This window comes from Schistocerca piceifrons, chromosome 1 (genome assembly GCF_021461385.2).
Source record: "Schistocerca piceifrons isolate TAMUIC-IGC-003096 chromosome 1, iqSchPice1.1, whole genome shotgun sequence".
In the NCBI taxonomy this organism is placed as follows: Eukaryota; Metazoa; Arthropoda; class Insecta; order Orthoptera; family Acrididae; genus Schistocerca; species Schistocerca piceifrons.
The window spans coordinates 649,531,911-649,553,271 of record NC_060138.1 but is presented as its reverse complement, the minus strand read 5'-3'; the positions used below and the strand labels follow the sequence as shown (position 1 = coordinate 649,553,271).

The following is a 21,361-nucleotide window of genomic DNA, read 5'->3' as shown; positions in this document are numbered from 1 at the left end:
AAACACACACACCCATGCCCGAGGGAGGACTCGAACCTCCGCCGGGACCAGCCGCACAGTCCATGACTGAAAATGAAGAACTACACTCCTGGAAATTGAAATAAGAACACCGTGAATTCATTGTCCCAGGAAGGAAAAACTTTATTGACACATTCCTGGGGTCAGATACATCACATGATCACACTGACAGAACCACAGGCACATAGACACAGGCAACAGAGCATGCACAATGTCGGCACTAGTACAGTGTATATCCACCTTTCGCAGCAATGCAGGCTGCTATTCTCCCATGGAGACGATCGTAGAGATGCTGGATGTAGTCCTGTGGAACGGCTTGCCATGCCATTTCCACCTGGCGCCTCAGTTGGACCAGCGTTCCTGCTGGACGTGCAGACCGCGTGAGACGACGCTTCATCCTGTCCCAAACATGCTCAATGGGGGACAGATCCGGAGAACTTGCTGGCCAGGGTAGTTGACTTACACCTTCTAGAGCACGTTGGGTGGCACGGGATACATGCGGACGTGCATTGTCCTTTTGGAACAGCAAGTTCCCTTGCCGGTCTAGGAATGGTAGAACGATGGGTTCGATGACGGTTTGGATGTACCGTGCACTATTCAGTGTCCCCTCGACGATCACCAGTGGTGTACGGCCAGTGTAGGAGATCGCTCCCCACACCATGATGCCGGGTGTTGGCCCTGTGTGCCTCGGTCGTATGCAGTCCTGATTGTGGCGCTCACCTGCACGGCGCCAAACACGCATACGACCATCATTGGCACCACGGCAGAAGCGACTCTCATCGCTGAAGACGACACGTCTCCATTCGTCCCTCCATTCACGCCTGTCGCGACACCACTGGAGGCGGGCTGCACGATGTTGGGGCGTGAGCGGAAGACAGCCTAACGGTGTGCGGGACCGTAGCCCAGCTTCATGGAGACGGTTGCGAATGGTCCTCGCCGATACCCCAGGAGCAACAGTGTCCCTAATTTGCTGGGAAGTGGCGGTGCGGTCCCCTACGGCACTGCGTAGGATCCTACGGACTTGGCGTGCATCCGTGCGTCGCTGCGGTCCGGTCCAAGGTCGACGGGCACGTGCACCTTCCGCCGACCACTGGCGACAACATCGATGTTCTGTGGAGACCTCACGCCCCACGTGTTGAGCAATTCGGCGGTACGTCCACCCGGCCTCCCGCATGCACACTATACGCCCTCGCTCAAAGTCCGTCAACTGCACATACGGTTCACGTCCACACTGTCGCGGCATGCTATCAGTGTTAAAGACTGCGATGGAGCTCCGTATGCCACGGCAAACTGGCTGACACTGACGGCGGCGGTGCACAAATGCTGCGCAGCTAGCGCCATTCGACGGCCAACACCGCGGTTCCTGGTGTGTCCGCTGTGCCGTGCGTGTGATCATTGCTTGTACAGCCCTCTCGCAGTGTCCGAAGCAAGTATGGTGGGTCTGACACACCGGTGTCAATGTGTTCTTTTTTCCATTTCCAGGAGTGTATTTTCTAAATGTGTTTTGTATGTTGAAGTCTCTAAAGATCTGTGAACGTCTTCTTAACAGTGAAGCCCCTTTTATGATCAAGTTGTACTTTTCACACGGCTACGCTCGTAAAATAAATCCGGACGTTTTCTTATGTATACTCCTGCCGCCTCTAACCTCTTTGCTCCTCGGCCACACTGCAATGCTTCTTCCCCTCTCTTAGATTTCACCTCCTACGCATACGAGTATCCTCCTCCGTTTGCGTGAAATGTACCTTATAAATTAACGCCATTAGTCACTGGAACCGCGAGTTAGATAGCAGAGAATGTGTTGTTGGTGGAGGACATTGGTCAGCTAACAGCGGGGGTACAGTATGTTTCAATGCAAGACAATTGGTGCCACGACACTCCTACCCAATTCTTTGAGATACTCTTCGGTGAGTTAAGACAGATAGTCTCCCCCATATTAACCTGATTATAGCTTCTGCTGACAGGCTTAAGACTGCTAAAATCGACTCTAAGCAAAGTAAATTACTTACTGCTCAGCCATATGTATACGTTTAAACATAGAAAAATTTCTTCATGTCGCTGGTATTCACTATACCCAATCCGAATGACACCATTTGGCAGAGGATGACATGGCGTCCGGACACCATCGCGTGATCCTCTAGGCCTGATCGCGCAGTTGCTTTGTTTTTCTATCAGTTTCCCAAATGAAAAGAAAGTCTCAGTAAAGCGACGCACTCCCTCTTTTACGTCTCAAAGTCCACACTTACCAACTGTGTCATTAAGTTAACTACATAACTGTCATTTCTGTTTATTCTCTGGATTTATTATGCTCGACTGTTTTGCTGCTTATAAATCTACTAAGGCTGCAAAATTCCTACGAAACTCACGTCTCCAGTAATAAGGTGCCAATTTTCCTCTTTCGGAGGCATTAATCGGAATTGATAAATGGAAAATTGTTCTGAAATGCAGGAGGATCTGCAACGAATTGACGCATGGTGCAGGGAATGGCAATCGAATCTCAATGTAGACAAGTGTAATGTGTTGCGAATACATAGAAAGAAAGATCCTTTATCATTTAGCTAAAATATAACAGGTCAGCAGCTATAAGCAGTTAATTCCATAAATTATCTGGGAATAGGCATTAGGAGTGATTTAAAATGGAACGACCATATAAAATGTATCGCCGGTAAAGCAGATGTCAGACTGAGATTCACTGGAAGAATCCTAAGGAAATGCAATCCAAAAACAAAGGAAGTAAGTTACAGTACACTTGTTCGTCCACTGCTTCAATACTGCTCACCGGTGTGGGATCCGTACTAGATAGGGTTGATAGAAGAGATAGAGAAGATCCAACGGAGAGCAGCTCGCTTCGTTACAGGATTATTTAGTTATCGCGAAAGCGTTACTTTGCAGGAGAGACGCTCAGTAGCTCGGTACGGGCTTTTGTCGAAGTTTCGAGAACATACTTTCACCGAGGAGTCAAGCAGTACATTGCTCCCTCCTATGCATATCTCGCGAAGAGAGCGTGAGGATAAAATCAGAGAGATTAGAGCCCACACAGAGGCATACCGACAATCTTTCTTTCCACGAACAATACGAGACTGGAATAGAAAGGAGAACCGATAGAGGTACTCAGGGTACCCTCCGCTACACACCGTCAGGTGGCTTGCGGAGTATGGATGTAGATGCAGATTGTTGGTCGTTACCCTTTGTCACAAATGGTATATGGGATTAAGGGCACCGGTTCATGACTTGGCTCCTAGGTAAGAATGTCAAGACGATCACCGTGTTCCTAGCCTGGAACACTGACTCACTGCCTGAGTGGACGCCTGGCCTGCTGCTCCCCCCCCCCCCCCCTCCCGCCGCCGACCTGTGGAGTCGATCGCGTGGCCGCAGGCACACTCACCGCCTGTCGTTTCGTTCCGAAGTTCCCCCATCCCCCAGACGCTTACAGCCGCGGCATTCCGGACAAGGTCCGCACGACATCTGCATAACAATAGCGGCGATAGTTACGAGCGGCCCGCCGGAATAATGGCCAATAAAAACGCCCTTCACTGCCCGGCCTAGTTTACATGCCGTTTTATGTGTACACAGTCGGAATGAAAGTCACGGAAACACTCTTACCTGCTTTCAGTAAAAGTGACGGGCCCTTCACTCCGGCCGCTCACAACTTTTGTAATTTTTGTCCCACAGACACGAAAACGACTGCATGAACACTTCCTGTAACACACGGCAAACATCCGAACGAAAGGGGATACGAGAGGGAACAGTCTGACATCCTCGAAAGTGAGATCGTTAGGACGGAGAACAAGCTCTGGCATGGGAGGAAGAGGAAGGATCTGCAACTCCTCGTAAAACTCAGTTCGCTCTCTTCGTTCATGACATCTAGAGCGCCGTAGACAATGGAGCCCATATTGGTGACTGTTCCAAAAAAAAAAGTACTTATTAAGGATCAGATTTCAGGTTGGATTCAGAACTATCTTAAATTGTGAACTCAACACTACGACACTACGATCTTTACGGAACAAGATCGTCAGATATGAAGGTAACGTCGGGAAGACTCCGAGTGAATGTTATAGTGCCGTCAATGTTTAAATTATCCACTGCTGTGCAAAACTAAAGGACGAAAATAACTTTCGCGTCATGTGCGACACCCAAGTTAACATAGCTAGATGAAACTTGGACGATACATAGAAAGAAATCCCACTGAACAGTACAGTATAGTAAAGTAGAATATAGAAGGTATCTGAAAGCAATAAGCAATGAGGCGAACAGAAATGAGACTTTTACTCAAGCACAAAAATCATACCAAAGTCGCCGCGATTTATATCGGTCCACTGGAGATTACAAAAGGCACTACACGGCTCTTAGTAGCGTGTGTGATCACCACGGGCAGCAATTCGTGTTGTTCACCGTGTTGTCATTCTGAGAGCAACTTTGGTAAGGAGTTCTTGTGATGGGGCGCTCCATTCCTCCTCCTTCAACACGGTTTACCACTGCTGGATCGACGGTCTCCTCAACGCATTCCACATATGCTCGATGGGATTTAAGTCGAGCGAACGGGCTGGCCAATCCTTTCGCTCAATATCCTCTCGTTCCAAGAGCCCCACAACTGTGCTGTAAGTTGCGGTCATACACTGTCATCCATAAAAGTGAAACCAGAGCCTAATTCAACCCCGAAAGGATGCTTATGGGGAAGGCAAACAGTGTCATAATAACGTTGAACGGCGAGTGCCCGTTTTCAAAGATTTGGAGGTCAGTACAACCATGCAACGTTATGTCTTCCCACACGATAATACCTGCACCAACAAAACGATCATGTCCGACAATGTTCGTGGGTCCCCTGCCTTATGACGGAACGTCCAACATCACGGAGACGTTTACTGCTGAAAAACGGAGAGCGTACATTTAAAAGAGAGTCGAGCAGCGTATTACTCGTATTTCCTTCATAAACGTCTCTTGAAATGACCACGAAGAGAAAGTCATAGAAATTACGGGTCTTATGGAGGTTTACCGACAGTCATTATTCCACAGCACAAGTTGCGAATGGAACAGGGAAGAGGAAAAATAGTGATCTCAGAAGTAACCTCTGCCACACGCCGTAAGGTGGTTTTCGGAGAATAAATAGAGATGTAGATGTAGATGGAGGATGCAAATCAGCAGTACTTTTTCCCTCCTGTTTTTGTTACCCTGACATTTCTCGACGCCTGTGTGTACTCTTGTACAAAAGTACTAAAAAATATCAGAGGTAAATGAAGATCATTAATACCTAAACAGAGACTCTCAGGTTTGTCATTAGATAATAAAAGAGAGAAAAATAGATTGTCTTACGCAAAAGACGGAATTATAAAAATCGAAAACTGATATTTGATTTATCTAAGCAGCCAAGTTACGTTTCGCTAGAACCAAGCTAATCGTAAACTATCTGTAGCCTCAGTCTGCCAAGACACCCAAGGCAGAAGTGACGTAAGTTCCACTAAAATGTAAGTACACATATTTATATTCCTGTTATGGTTGCAACACTCGTAGCCTGTATGTTCAACACATTTGAATACTTCACAAAAAAAACTATAAATGGAAACGATTTAAAAAACATTAATGCAAAATTTTAGAAAAATATAACCAAGGAATGAAAATTTATAAAAATCTTTATTTTCAGGCACATTTTACTGCGACTAAGGAGTCCGTAACGGGAAAGGAATAAAACTTGGTTAAATCATAAAAAGCAAACAAGTATTCTGAAATACTGAAGAATATGAATCTATATTTTTGTTTTAAGGAAGAGTGTGTAACATAGTGTGGGTATATTGAATATCCCAACATGCTCCGCAACAGACGGCAAAAAATTATGAAATGTAACTACTGAAGAATATCACACATGCAGTAAACGGTCATATACACCGTCATCAGATCATGAAGTATTATGAAATCTATTCAAACACAGAGGGATTTCCGTCATCCTTAACCACTACGGCAACTCATTATATCTTCTGACGAAATATCGCAAACACGGCAGCAGAATATAAGTTAATAACTTACTAAAAACTCAATGCTTTTACTTTAATTGTAATGAATATTTCAAAAGCAGTAATTATTTCAGGAAACAGTGATGAGAACAGAGTGATCTAAATTGTTGGAAATAAGTGTCATAGTTTGTATATTTTTCAGTGTTTCATCCACTTCAATATTACCTACGGGAAAAAATCTACCAAAAATGATCTGAGCCACAACAATGTATCTTCCTCTGACTCACGAAACAATATAATAATTTGTAACGACGTACTTAAGCATTCAGAGCTCCCACAACCGACTTTACTGTACTTTGCAGCTTCCTTTTCCATATTAAGTTTTACATTGTGGAGTCGTTAATGATCGTATGAATTAGTTAATGCCTTGCTTTTAGTATTTGCTATAATTAACTTTTTTTATTCCATTACTATTAAGTAATAACAGTTTGTTATTCAACAATATCTCGAAATTTTGCTGGGCAAAAACAGACTGTTCCGAAGCTCCGTCATCGTGAAAGAGGATTCTCTGTTTTGTAACTAATGACTGGTATTCCACATCCTGGGGACCAGTTTTGTTCGAAATGTCCGAACGTGACTTCTCTCAGAAATACTGGTACAGTTAAATGATGTCTATCAAGTTTCACAAAGAGAAGAAGGTGAAAACAACAGATAATAGTAGAATGAAATTTTCTTTAGACTACCATCTCCGTTACTGATGTCGGTATCATCAGAAGTAAATACATGACTATCACTTAACATAATTCATGGAACTAAATTCAATTGGCAGCCAACCATCGACGAAATCGCAGTTGTTTTGCAGGTACACTCAACTGTAACGTCTTCAACAACCGAAAATTTGCTCCATCATTATGTGAATTTTTCTGCTTAAAATCTGTTGCCATGTGCTAACACTGCACTGCATTATGACGATTTATAGATCACTTTGTGAAATTTAGACCTCTGACTGTAGGAAGCTTTCGCCTTCTGGCATGAAATGCAATTCAGTTCACTGAGATACACGTGCATTTGAAAGTACAAGGAATGAAAACAGTGAAATGAAATTCCAAAAGCAAAACGTTCATGATGGAGTTAACATTTCCTAACTGCTGATAAATCGGAGGAGCATACAAAATGTGCCTCCTTGGTACAAATCGTGCCCTATCGCCCAATAGATATTTGTACTGCGGTCTGCCGCGTTCACTGTCTTTCTTCTCCTTCTGTTTGTCTATTGGAGAATGCTAGCTGTAACCTAAGTCCAGACTGTCTTCTACTCACTGTGAAGATTAGTGGGAGTTCTGTAATGCTCTAGTGGGTATCGTCATCTACATCCACACTCCGCAAGGACGTGTTGTGTACGTGAAGAACATACGTCTGTATGTTTCCATATAAACAATAAATTCTCTGGTTTTACCATCATAGACATTACGCGAGATCTGTGTGAGAGGACTCAATGTGTTGGCTGACTCTTCTCAGAACGTACGCTCTCGGAATTTCAGCAGTAAACGCCTCTCTAGTATCTGCCACAGAACTTTGATGACCGCAGTTTATCATTCTTACTAATCAACCCCATGAAGTAACGTGCTGCCCCTCCGTGGTCTGTCTCCTTTATCAGGCCTTCGTGGTGAGGGTCCCAGATGGAAGGTTAATTCTCACGAATTGGTAGAAGGAAGGTTTTTGTAAGCTGTCTTTCATAGATGTTGTTGATCGTTCCAATATATATCGCTCAGGAAATAGACATTTGAAAGTTGTGAATTTTAGGTGATTTATAGCCACCCATGTAGTCAAACAATAATTGTTTATTGTACTTTTTCATTGCAGTGTGTCACACTTACTTATTGGGTAGGTAAACTACCTGTCCCTGCATCTGTCATCTATCTTCTATAGGTCTTCCAGCTCACTGATCTCTCGATATTGTGGGGCATAACGAACAGCCTCATAGAGTGCAACTTCCTGGTTGATTAAAACCGTACGCCCGACCGAGACTTGAATTCGGGACATTTGCCTTTCGTGGGCATGTGCTCTACCGAATGAGCTACCCAAATACGACAAACGCCCCGTCTTCACAGTTTCACTTTCGCCAGTACCACATCTCCTACATTCCACGCTTCACAGAAGTTCTCCTGTGAAACTTGCGAGACTGGCACCACTGGAAGAAAGTGATCGTGCTTGGGTAGCTCACTTGGTAGAATACTTACCTCAAGAGGCAAAGGTCCCGAGTTCGAATCTCGGTCCAACACACAGTTTTAATCTGGCAGGAAGTTTCTTCCCTGCGCACACGCCGCTGCAGAGTGAAAATCTCGTTCTGTCTCATAGAATTTGCGAAATTTGCTTCGCTGCAAATCTCGATGATTTTATGTGCTGTGTCGTCTGAACAAGACACAGTCAGAGCAAACGCACCAGAGCCGCAAGATGAGAGCTGGTGCCGGTGCCATAGAGACACCCCACTTGCGCGAGTTCCACCAGCGCCACGGACGGCGCTGAGGACGAAGATATCGACTTCGCCTCGACCAATTGCCGGCCGAGTACAATCCGCCAATGTCCGGGCACCAAGGGAGAGAAGTCTACTCGGAAGATAGAAGAGCAGCTCTCGCCCACTTGGTTATAGATCATTGTCCAGGCTTGACTTAGGGAACGTCCTTTAGTGTACTCTTTGAAGTGAACACACAGATATAATTCCATTTGTTATCTACTATGAAGTCTGCCTACAATTATTTGCACTTAGCCACTGAGGGCCTTTCCTGTGTTATATTACGTGTCCGCCCCCGGGAGCTGAGTGGTCAGCGCGACAGAATGTCAATCCTAAAGGCCCGGGTTCGATTCCTGGCTGGGTTGGAGATTTTCTCCGCCCAGGGACTGGGTTTGTGTTGTCCTACTCATCATCATCTCATCCCCATCGACGCGCAAGTCGCCGAAGTGGCGTCAAACCGAAAGACTTGCACCCGGCGAACGGTCTACCCTACGGGAGGCCCTAGTCACACGACATTTGCATTATTACAACTAGTGTTGCAGACTTCTTATTCGTCAAGACACGAAGATAACTCATTTGTGTGACTTTGTTACTAATTTGTTGGAGTATTGTAAAGCCTTCGTTCTTCTATCCCGTTACCTGACCCTGCGGCATTTCTGTGCAATAGTGACAAGGAGAAATTGTCTCAGCGACGTACTGCAGCAGAAGCCGTTTCACGAACTTACAAACTTGGACAGCCGTTACAACAATGGCAGCTCGGCCTCCACAGAAGCAATGACGAGGCCCTTACAAAACTGGCGACAATGGTATGAAGACAAGAGGTACGATATAAAATGGTATTGACCATCACTCAAAGTTTATCTGCACCGTTGTCCTAAAGAATGCAGGCTGTTTTGGACAGCTTGGTAGCGTTACGCCGTATTAGTTAGCAGTTTACATTATTTCTTTTAGCTCCTGTAACGGTTCATATTATATGATTTAAGATAATGTTGAAAGTTTTTTTTTCAGTCCATCTTGTCATTAATTAAAACCAATTGAAAATTACCCATTATCCTGCATTTAAAACAAAGCTCTTTGTTGTGTAATGCGCTGGATATCACTGTGACTTAAAATATCTGTAATTGTATACTGTTGCATTCTGCGGAGCAAAACCATTTTAAAAGTCAGTTACTCTTCAGCGATTATTCGCTAAATGAATCCTATACAAACCTCACAGTGGAAGACCCTTTCTCGTGAGTGGGAACCGATAAGGAAATATACACAAAGCATTGATTTCGCCGTTACTAAATAACGAAAATTTATCTTTAGGCTGTCATTACTATCTGGCAGCGCTTTCGACACAGATTCGCCAGAGATAGTAATGGAGCTGGGGCCGTTCTCTTGACAGGGGGCGCCACGCCGCCCTACGAAGCGACGCCGTCATATTCAACGGTCTGTCACATGGCTGTGTCTGTAGTCTGATCCACGAACGATGACGGATCGTGCACGTTGAGACAAGGACGGGGACTGCATTACTGCCGGTTCCGAGCGACAGTTGCGGTATGTGCTTTCCGCTTGATGAAAGCGTGTGTTCCGCAATTTGTATCTCTCGATTGGTTGTGTAGAATTTGTCGTTCACCAGCACCATCACCATGAAAAGTTGCAACAAATGGAATAAAAATTCATTAAATAACTAACTGCAGCAGCGTATAATGCTCGCTTTGCATACAAAATTCACAGCAGAGCGTTCGGAACACTACTGAACGCTCATTGGATGCCGGAGAACGCGTGACGTAGGTGAGCATAACAAGGCTAAACTCGACCGCCATCGTTCGTGACTCCAACTGTAGTCTCGCAACTAAAATAAAGGCGGTCAACATGTCAGCATCAGCACTGCCACGCTATTAAGCCTATACTATTTACCGTCGAGATCTACATCTACATTTATACTCCGGAAGCCACCCAACGGTGAGTGGCGGAGGGCACTTTAGGAGCCACTGTCATCTCCCTTTCCTGTTCGAGTTGCTTATGGTTCGCGGGAAGAACGACTGCCGGAAAGCCTCTGTGCGCGCTCGAATCTCTCTGATTTTACAGTCGTGATCTCCTCGGCAGGTATAAGTTGTTGTTGTTGTTGTGGTCTTCAGTCCTGAGACTGGATTGATGCAGCTTTCCATGCTACTCTATCCTGTGCAAGCTTCTTCATCTCCCAGAACCTACTGCAACCTACATCCTTCTGAATCTGCTTAGTGTATTCATCTCTTGGTCTCCCTCTACGATTTTTACCCTCCACGCTGCCCTCCAATACTAAATTGGTGATCCCTTGAGGCCTCATAACTTGTCCTACCAACAGATCCCTTCTTCTGATCAAGTTGTGCCACAAACTTCTCTTCTCCCCAATCCTATTCAATACTTCCTCATTAGTTACGTGATCTACCCATCTAATCTTCAGCATTCTTCTGTAGCACCACATTTCGAAAGCTTCTATTCTCTTCTTGTCCAAACTATTTATCATCCATGTTTCACTTCCATGCATGGCTACACTCCATACAAATACTTTCAGAAACGACTTCCTGACACTTAAATCTATATTCGATGTTAACAAATTTCTCTTCTTCAGAAACGCTTTCCTTGCCATTGCCAGTCTACATTTTATATCCTCTCTACTTCGACCATCATCAGTTATTTTGCTCCCCAAATAGCAAAACTCCTTTACTACTTTGTCTCATTTCCTAATCTAATTCCCTCAGCGTCACCCAACTTAATCCGACTACATTCCATTATCCTCGTTTTGCTTTTGTTGATGTTCATCTTATATCCTCCTTTCAAGACACTGTCCATTCCATTCAACTGCTCTTCCAAGTCCTTTGCTGTCTCTGACAGAATTACAATGTCATCGGCGAACCTCGAAGTTTTTTTCTCCATGGATTTTAATACCTACTCAGAATTTTTCTTTTGTTTCCTTTACTGCTTGCTCAATATACAGATTGAATAGCATCGGGGAGAGGCTACAACCCTGTCTCACTCCCTTCCCAACCACTGCTTCCCTTTCATGTCCCTCGACTCTTATAACCGCCATCTGGTTTCTGTACAAATTGTAAATAGCCTTTCGCTCCCTGTATTTTACCCCTCCCACCTCTAGAATTTGAAAGAGAGTATTCCAGTCAACATTGTCAAAAGCTTTCTCTTAGTCTACAAATGTTAGAAACGTAGGTTTGCCTTTCCTTAATCTTTCTTCTAAGATAAGTCATAAGGTCAGTATTGCCTCACGTGTTCCAGTATTTCTACGGAATCCAAACTGATCTTCCCCGAGGTCGGCGTCTACTAGTTTTTTCCATTCGTCTGTAAAGAATTCGTGTTAGTATTTTGCAGCTGTGGCTTATTAAACTGATTGTTCGGTAATTTTCACATCTGTCAACACCTGCTTTCTTTGGGATTGGAATTATTATATTCTTCTTGAAGTCTGAGGGTATTTCGCCTGTTTCATACATCTTGCTCACCAGATGGTAGAGTTTTGTCAGGACTGGCTCTCCCAAGGCCGTCAGTAGTTCCAATGGAATGTTGTCTATTCCGGGGGTCTTGTTTCGATTCAGGTCTTTCAGTGCTCTGTCAAACTCTTCACGCAGTATCGTATCTCCCATTTCATCTTCATCTACATCCTCTTCCATTTCCATAATATTGTCCTCAAGTACATCGCCCTTTTATAGACCCTCTATATACTCCTTCCACCTTTCTGCTTTCCCTTCTCTGCTTAGAACTGGGTTTCCATCTGAGTTCTTGATGTTCATGCAAGTGGTTCTCTTATCTCCAAAGGTCTCTTTAATTTTCCTGTAGGCAGTATCTATCTTACCTCTCGTGAGAAAAGCCTCTACATCCTTACAGGTATAAGTAGGGGAAGCAATATATTCGGTACCTCATCCAGAAACGCACCCTCTCGAAACCTGGACAGTAAGCTACACCGCGATGCAGAGCGCCTCTCTTGCAGAGTCTGCCACTTGAGTTTGCTAAACATCTCCGTAACGCTATCACGCTTACCAAATAACCCTGTGACGAAAGGCGCCGCTCTTCTTTGGATCTTCTCCTCCGTCAACCCGACCTGGTACGGATCCCACACTGATGAGCAATACTCAAGTATAGGTCGAACGAGTGTTTTGTAAGCCACCTCCTTTGTTGATGGACTACATTTTGTAAGGACTCTCCCAATGAATCTCAACCTGGCACCCGCCTTACCAACAATTGATTTTATATGATCATTTCACTTCAAATCGTTCCGTACGCATACCCCCAGATATTTTACAGAAGTAACTGCTACTAGTGTTTGTTCTGCTCTCATATAATCATACAATAAACGATCCTTCTTTCTATGTATTCGCAATACATTACATTTGTCTATGTTAAGGGTCAGTTGCCACTCCCTGCACCAAGTGCCTATCCGCTGCAGATCTTCCTGCATTTTTCTGGAATTTTCTAATGCTGCAACTACTCTGTATACTACAGATCTCCTGGACGGACTCAACGACGGTGAACGCTGCTTCGATGCTCAGTTTTACGTCGCGGATCCTGCTTGGTTTATTGGTGCTTGTTCTGTCGACGACTCTTGGCTGCGAACTGGTCTCCAAAATGTGTAGACTAGCGTCACAAGTCGAGTGAATTCCTACCATTTATTGCAAAAAATATGGTTCAAATGGCTCTGAGCACTATGGGACTTAACTTCTGTGGTCATCAGTCCCCTAGAACTCAGAACTACTTAAACCTAACTAACCTAGGGACATCACACACATCCATGCCCGAGGCAGGATTCGAACCTGCGACCGCAGCGGTCGCGCGGTTCCACACTGCAGCACCTAGAACCTCTCGGCCACACCGGCCGGCATTTATTGCATCTTCTGTTCATGCAGGAAAGTGGCGCCGAGTAGTACTTAAACCCAGCCTTCAAACCCAAGAGCGAAATTGTCAATTGTAAAGTGTTCGAAAAAAACTCTTGCGTACAACGTATCGCTCAACCACAACCCACTACTCTTATAAGAAGTACTCGCTGTAACTGCCACAATGTTTCTTCGTCTCCGGAGATGATTTTAGGTGCAAGGTTGAGCGCGCAGTTCCACGTGCCTAGAAAACGGAGAGCGTTCTACTCATCGGCAGATTTATTGTTAACGGTTTAGCCACAAAGACGTTCAACTGTCACGATGACTGTCGTTCAGACACGAATATGCCGACACTTTCTCCCTTCAGATCAGAGGCAATAGCGTAACCATGCAGCAGGTCCGGTTTTTCAGCCGGGCGCACATTAGCGGCAGTTAACCGCGAGAAAGAGGAGCAGACCTGCTAGCCGTGACATTGACTCCGTTCAGCCAACCCGGAGCACTTTCACTGGCCGCGGCCATCACTACGGTAGCCCGGCCAGGCCGCAGTGGCACAGCCCCGTAGCGAGAGTCAGCGCTGCTGCTTTCGTAACAGCCTCTATCTTTCTTCCCATCGGCAGCACCATGGCGGTACTCATGTCAGATCCACTGCGTAGCTTTGATGTATTTTAGGTGGAGCAAAAAATAAGTTGTGGAGGCAGTATAACGCATGAGCCGCAAACGCTCGTCATACACGAAGAGCTTAAACAGTAATATTAAGTTATAATGGGGTCCACATTCAGATCGAAAATCAAAAGTCCAGAACTTTATTTTTAGTCTGGCGTCCAGATCGAATATGACAAGTTCAGAACTTATTTTTAGTTTGTCAACTTACACGCAAACTCCGTTTTATACCAAATACAACATCGACAAGCAATTTCCCGCCTATGATTAAATTCGCAATGAAATAACTGTTAAAAGTAGCCTTATCTGCATGTACACACATCAAAATAAGTTTTTCATCACCTCGGTTCCGGAACCTGTACAGAAAATTGGAATAGAGATCATCATAAACATCATTTCCGCCCTTTTTATTGCTCATGAAAACCACACATTGCATGTTGCATCACCATACAGCGACACCTTCAGAGGTGGTGGTCCAGACTGTCGTACACATCAGTACCTCTAATACCCAGTAGCACGTCCTCTTGCATTGATGCATGCCTGTATTCGTCGTGGCATACTAACCACAAGTTCATCAAGGCACTCTTCGTCCAGATTGTCCCACTCCTCAATGGCGATTCGGCGTAGATCCCTCAGAGTGGTTGGTGGGTCACGTCGTCCATAAACAGCCCTTTTCAAATTGTCCCAGGCATGTTCGATAGGGTTCATGTCTGGGGAACATGCTGGCCATTCTAGTCGAGCGATATCGTTATCCTGAAGGAAGTCATTCACAAGATGTGCTCGATGGAGTCGCGAATTGTCGTCCATGAAGACGAATGTCTCGCCAATATGCTGCCGATATGGTTGCATTATCGGTCGGAGGATGGCATTCACGTATCGTATAGACGTTACGGCGCCTTCCATGACTACCAACGGTGTACGTCGACCCCACATAATGCCACCTCAAAGCAGCAGGAAACCTCCACCATGCTGCACTCGCTGGACAGTGTGTCTAAGGCGGTCAGCCTGACTGGGTAGTCTTCAAACACGTCTCCGACGATTGTCTGGTTGAAGGCATATCCGACCCTCATCGGTGAAGAGAACGTGATGCCAATCCTGAGCGGACTATTCGGCATGTTGTTGGGCCTATCTGTACCGCGATGCATGGTGTCGTGATTGCAAAGATGGGCCTCACCACGGGCGTCGGGAGTGAAGTTGCGCATCATGCAGCGTATTGCGCACAGTTTGAGTCGTAACACGACGTCCTGTGGCGTCCTGTGGCTGCACCAAAAGCATTATTCAACGTCGTGGCCTTGCTGTCAGGTTTCCTCCGAGCCATAATACGTAGGTAGCGGTCACCCACTGCAGTAGTAGCCCTTGGGCGGCCTGAGCGAGGCATGTCATTGACGGTTCCTGTCTCTCTGTATCTCCTCCGTGCCCGGACAACATCGCTTTGGTTTACACCGAGACGCCTGGACACTTCCCTTGTTGAGAGCCCTTCTTCACACAAAGTAACAATGTGGACGCGATCGAACCGCGGTATTGACCGTTTAGGTATGGCTGAACTAGAGACAACACGAGCCGTGTACCTCCTTCCTGGTGGAATGAGTGGAACTGATCGGCTGTCGGACCCTCTCCGTCGAATAGGCGCTGCTCATACATGTTTGTTTACATCGTTGGGCGGGTTTAGTGACATCTCTGAACAGTCAAAGGGACAGTGTCTGTGATACAATATCCACAGTTAACGTCTATCTTCAGGATTTCTGGGAACCGGGGTGATACAAAACTTTTTTTGATGTATGTACATCTACGTACATACTCCTTAAGCTACTGTATGGTGCATCGCGGACGGTACCTTGTTCCACTACTAGTCATTCCCTTTCCTCTTCCACTCGCAAATGGAGGTATGGTAAAACAACTGTCTATACGTCTCAGTAAGAGCCGTGATTTCTTTTCTCATGTCTTCGCGCTCCTTAAAACAAATTTATCTTGGTGGCAGAAGGATAGTTCTGCAGTCAGCCACAAAATTGCCGGTTCTCCAAGTTCTCTCAGTAGTGTTTCGCGAAAAGAACGACGTCTACCCTCCACGGATTCCCGTTTGAGTTAGTTATGCTTACTCGATTACTCGGATTCATCGGACTTACCAGTAACAAATCTATCATTACGCTTCTTAATTGCTTTAATGTCTGCCGTTAATCCGACCTAGATGCTCAAACAGTACCCAAGAATGCGTCGCACTAGTGTTCTACAAGTGGTGTCTTTTACACATGAACCACACTTTTCTACATTTCTCCCAATAAACCGAAGTCTGCCATTCGCCTTCCCAGCTACCGACCTAGCGTGCTCGTTCCATTCCATATCGCTTTGCAACGTTACGTTTAGATATTTAATCACCTCTACTGTGTTAAGCAGCACACCACCCATATTGTATGAGAACATTACACGATTGTTTCTAGTACTCATCCACATTAACTGCACTTTTCTGTATGTGGAGCGAGCTGCCATTCGTCGCACCAAATACAAATTCTGTCTAAGTCACCCTTTGTCGTCCTACAGTCAGACGAGGAAGACACATTCCCGTATACTGCAGAATCTTCGGCAAACAGTCCCAGATTGCCAATCACCCTATCCGTCAGGTTATTTATGCATATAGAGGCCAAGAGCGGTCCCATGACACTTTCGTGGGACACTCCTGACAATACCCTTATCCCTGACAAACATTCCCCGTCGGGGACAACGTACTGGGTTCTGATATTGTGAGACACATATCGGTAGAAACTATTAATAGTAATTGAAACAGGAACACTGGCTAAGAAAATGAGGGACGGTAACTGAATGTATTTAAAGGACACAATATTCTAGAATTTCTTCTTTCTTGGGCTCATTTTATGAACTTTCCTTCATCCGAGTTGACAAAAGTATCCACGGAAGAAACAAATTAATAAAAAAAAGTTAATTTTTTGTGCTATCCATGTGTAAATAGACAATTAATTTGTCACGTATTATAACCATTACTACAATAAACCGAATGTAGTTCTAAAACATTCATAACGTATTCACAAAATGTCAGTTGAGGTACTACACTTACAGAAGCCGTCTTTCTTCCCACGTTACACCATGTGTCTTTTGTGTCACTGCTCATTCACTACTTCAAGACGTAGAGCGGGCAGTTGTAGAAGTATCTTTGGTTACCAGAACGTACAAACCAAACCAATAGACTGCATTCGACAGTGAGACCTGCGTAAGATAATGTGTTTACACAGTTCGTTTTCCTGCAAAATGATACTGATAATCCAAGTCAGTTTTCCGCAACATATAAGAAATGCTTTCGTCATTTTGCTGCAGTGATATTTTTACTCGTTACTATTGTTCCACGAGGCTCGGCATAAAAGCACAAGCTATGTAAACAGTTTTCGTTCGTACCAAATACTACACAAATACCTAGGTACGTGTTATTAAGATAAAAATTCGACTGTTCCTATAACGACAAATATGTTTAATAATGTACTGTACGTCTCTGTTACCTTATACAGCATGTCATCTGATGATATTCGGTGAAAGTGACGGGTAGTGGAAATTAAAGAATTGCTTTAAGAAAGGGGGGGGGGGGATGATGTTATACATATAACTTAAAACATTACAGCTGTGGCAGCACAGTGCGCAACACGCAGAAAACTATTTTTTTATAGTCGGTTTTGGTAATAAGTAGTTCTATTTTCTCCAGGAAAATTTGCTTTTAACTTGGCATTTTCAAAAGATCAGTGCCTTTACTTCAAAGATACATGTTTACAGAAAACTCTAAAAAGGCTACTTTGAATTATTCTTGCTCTCCGACATTATTTTTTTCTGTGGAGTACATAATAAACTAGACATGACATAAGGGGTTTGACAAAAGTAAGGAAACATAAAACAAAAACAACATTACAATGCCTAATACGATGTAGTTGTTATTCGAAACAGCTTCCAGTCGTTACCTGTATGGTTTACAGGGGAATCTTACACCAGTCTTCCTACAAAATAGTTGCACCGAAGATAGAGGTGGATAGCGATCACACACCCTTCCCTCCACAGAAGATCACGAAGTCTCAATAATATTGAGATCTGGTGACTGTGATGGCAAGGGGAGAGACGACAATTCATCCTCCTGCTCACAAAATCAGTCCTGGACGATGCGAGCCGTGTGAACCGCGGCCCTGTCTTCATGAAACTGAGCATCATCACTGGGGAACAAACATTGTACCATGGGATGAACTTGAACGGCCAAAATGACCATACAACCCTTGGCAGAAATGGTTCAAGTGGCTCTGAGCACTGTGAGACTTAACATCTGAGGTCATCAGTCCCCTAGAACTTAGAACTACTTAAAGCTAACTAACCTAAAGACATCACAAACATCCATGCCCGAGGCAGGATTCGAACCTGCGACCGTAGCGGTCACTCGGTTCCAGACTGTAGCGCCTAGAACCGCTCGGCCACTCCGGCAGGCTTGGCAGAACTGCGACATTGCAGGGTAACCATGGGGCCGACGCAATATCACGATACGGCTGCCAAAATCATCACCGAACCCAAGCCATGTTTGAGAGTGCAAACTAAGCCAGAAGTTGTAAACAGTGTGAAACGACTCTCATCCGACAAAGTGCCATTATTCCATTACTGCACGGTCCAGGTTTTATGGCCTCGGCAACACGTTTTCCTGTTACGGGCATTTGCAATACTGATGAGTGGCTTTAGATTTCTTCTTCACTCTGCAATTCCCTGCTTATACAGTTTGTTTTGGTGCCAACAAATTTCGCAAATGGACCTTCAGTTCTACAGTGAATTTTGCGGTTGTCATCCTCTTATTTGACGTCACACTTTCGTCTGCGTTGTCACTTAGCGGATGATGCTTTCCGCTTTCCCTGTACGCGGTATAAGTCTTCGATATAGTGCCTTTTGAAACGCCAAACACTTTGGCACCCACAATACGAGCACCAACAGTTTGAACACGTTTGAATTCAGTCAGCTCCGACGTAATGCACTGCAACCACACAGAACACTGCTCTGACCGTGACTGACATTTGCATCATATTGAGGGCGTCGCACAGCTGACGTCCGTGTCCGTGGTCAAAAACAACAGCACAACCTGCAGGATTGGCTAGCATCTGGATTTATGTTCAAGCTTGCTTTTCCCGTGGTGTTCCCATATTTTTGTCCAACACCTGTATTTACACTGTAACATATTCACGCTTGAACAGAACACAATATTCTCGTATAAAAGTACCCTAAAGGAAAAGTGGAGAATCGAAAACATCGAAAGGAAAACGTATCAGTAACACGTAAGTGGCTATTGACATGTATGTTGTAGCAGTTTACCACTAAACGTGTCATTACAACTTTTAGAGCCCATAAAAACGCCAAGCATTTTACGCATCATTAGCTGTGCACCGTTAAAGTCGTAAAGAACTTGCCTTTATAACGACAGCATGAACTTTCTCCAGCTATGTCTCTCCTGCCTGTTGTCTTGTGTACTTTCCTTTTAAATGACTTTGCAGATAAATATTCAAAGGTGCGGCACCGACAAGTTACGAAACATACTGAAACTGGTCTTTTAAGTTACTAGAGTTTATAAAAACATTCACATTTGATAATAAGGGTGACAATTGAAGTCGTTTTACAATATCCTTCTAAATACTTTGTCATATAAAGCAAACTTGCACCAGCTGTATGTGCACCGTGGTATAACATTAGTCCCGCTCTATACAGAGTGAATCACTTAAAACTTGCACCACAAATATTGCAGTAATGGAAAGGGCTATTGATGTGCGGTTTTCACAGAATGGACTGTCAGTCAGGGGCTCGTACTGTTAGCCAATAAACAGATTGTAATAATACTTAGAAAGTGTATTTTTTGTACAAACATGCACATTTTTAATGGAACAATGACTATTGACATTAATGAACTAAAAGAAGGGTAAATTAGAATGTCAGTGTTGTTTGTTGCTGGATTCTAGCACGGATCGCTTACGAGGTATCGTATTTCGAAAAGTTTCTACACCAGCACTTGTACAATACGTGTGGTAGCACACAGCAAAGAATAACACAGGTACATACACTAGTTATTTCGATTCTGATAAGTAATGAGGTCGGCCGGTGTGGCCGAGCGGTTGTAGGCGCTTCAGCCCGGAACCGCGCGAGCTCTACGGTGGCTGGTTCGAATCCTGCCTGGGGCATGGATGTGTGTGATGTCCTTAGATTACTTAGGTTTAAGTAGTTGCTACGTCTAGGGGACTGATGACCTCAGATGTTAAGTCCCATAGTACTTAGAGCCATCTGAACCATTTGAATCAGTAACGAGATTACTGACCATTACAGGTTGCATTCAACATGACAACGGCGGCAGAAGTACACGCTTCGAGTCTGGTACGGAACGGAAACTGCACATGTGCCAGCATTTCAGTGGCGATGTCCGAGCAGGTTGCAGTAATACGTCGTTGCATGTCATTGGGTGTAATTGGTATGTCCCTGTAGACAGCTCCTTTCAACTTTCCTCGCAGAAAAATGTCTACAGGTTCCAAATTCGGGGAACGGCCCGGCAGAGGTACAGGTCCTCTGCGTCCAACCGAACCATCAGGAAACAATTCGTCAAGACATGTTGTAGTACTTCGTGCACTATATGCTGGACAGCCAGTATGTTGGTACCACAGGTTTTTCCTAGAGCACAAAGGAACGTCTTCTAGTATCCATGGAATATAGTCTGCTAGGAGGCTTCGTTACTTGTGCGCGTTCGGTGTTCCGTTTATGAAATACGGGCCAATGAGCTCGTGGTTCACTATCTCACCCCAAACGTTTACACTCTATGGACGTTGATGTTTCACCTGACGAAGACAATGGGGATTGTCAGCAGACCAATAGTGGATGTTCCGGCGATTTCCTGGTTCAAAATGGTTCAAATGGCTCTGAGCACTATGGGACTTAACATCTGAGGTCATCAGTCCCCTAGAACTTAGAACTAATTAAACCTAACTAACCTAAGGACATCACACACATCCATGCCCGAGGCAGGATTCGAACCTGCGACCGTAGCGGTCGCGCGGTTCCAGACTCAAGCGCCTAGAACCGCATGGCCACTGCGGCCGGCCGATTTCCTGGCCACGACTGGTACATGTGGCTTCAACACTAAACAAGGTAACTGACGCATATGGAGTATCCCATCTTAATATCCATGTACAGAAGTTAGCACGATTCTCAGAACCGTTTCCATACAGCTCTTTGTGGAGGGAGATGTGACAGGGATGAAAACTAACTCGATGGACAGTGCTTGGGACACTTGCCTGACTCATGCCACCTCATCGTGCGACTGCATGGGAGCTAACGTGAGGATCAACTGCAACAGCAGCAATAACGTTGATTTCCCGCTCTTCTGTCATCACTTG

General features: G+C 44.8%; 1 protein-coding gene across 1 annotated transcript in view; it reads right to left on the bottom strand.

Moving 5' to 3' along the window:
• Positions 1-3,431, bottom strand: part of LOC124760964 (cadherin-89D) — a 192,138-nt gene extending 188,707 nt beyond the window's left edge. The window contains exon 1 of the mRNA XM_047249109.1: positions 3,401-3,431. Within this exon, the coding sequence (XP_047105065.1) occupies positions 3,401-3,431 (31 nt within the window). The remainder of the gene's footprint in view (positions 1-3,400) is intronic.
• Positions 3,432-21,361: the final 17,930 nt, after the last annotated feature.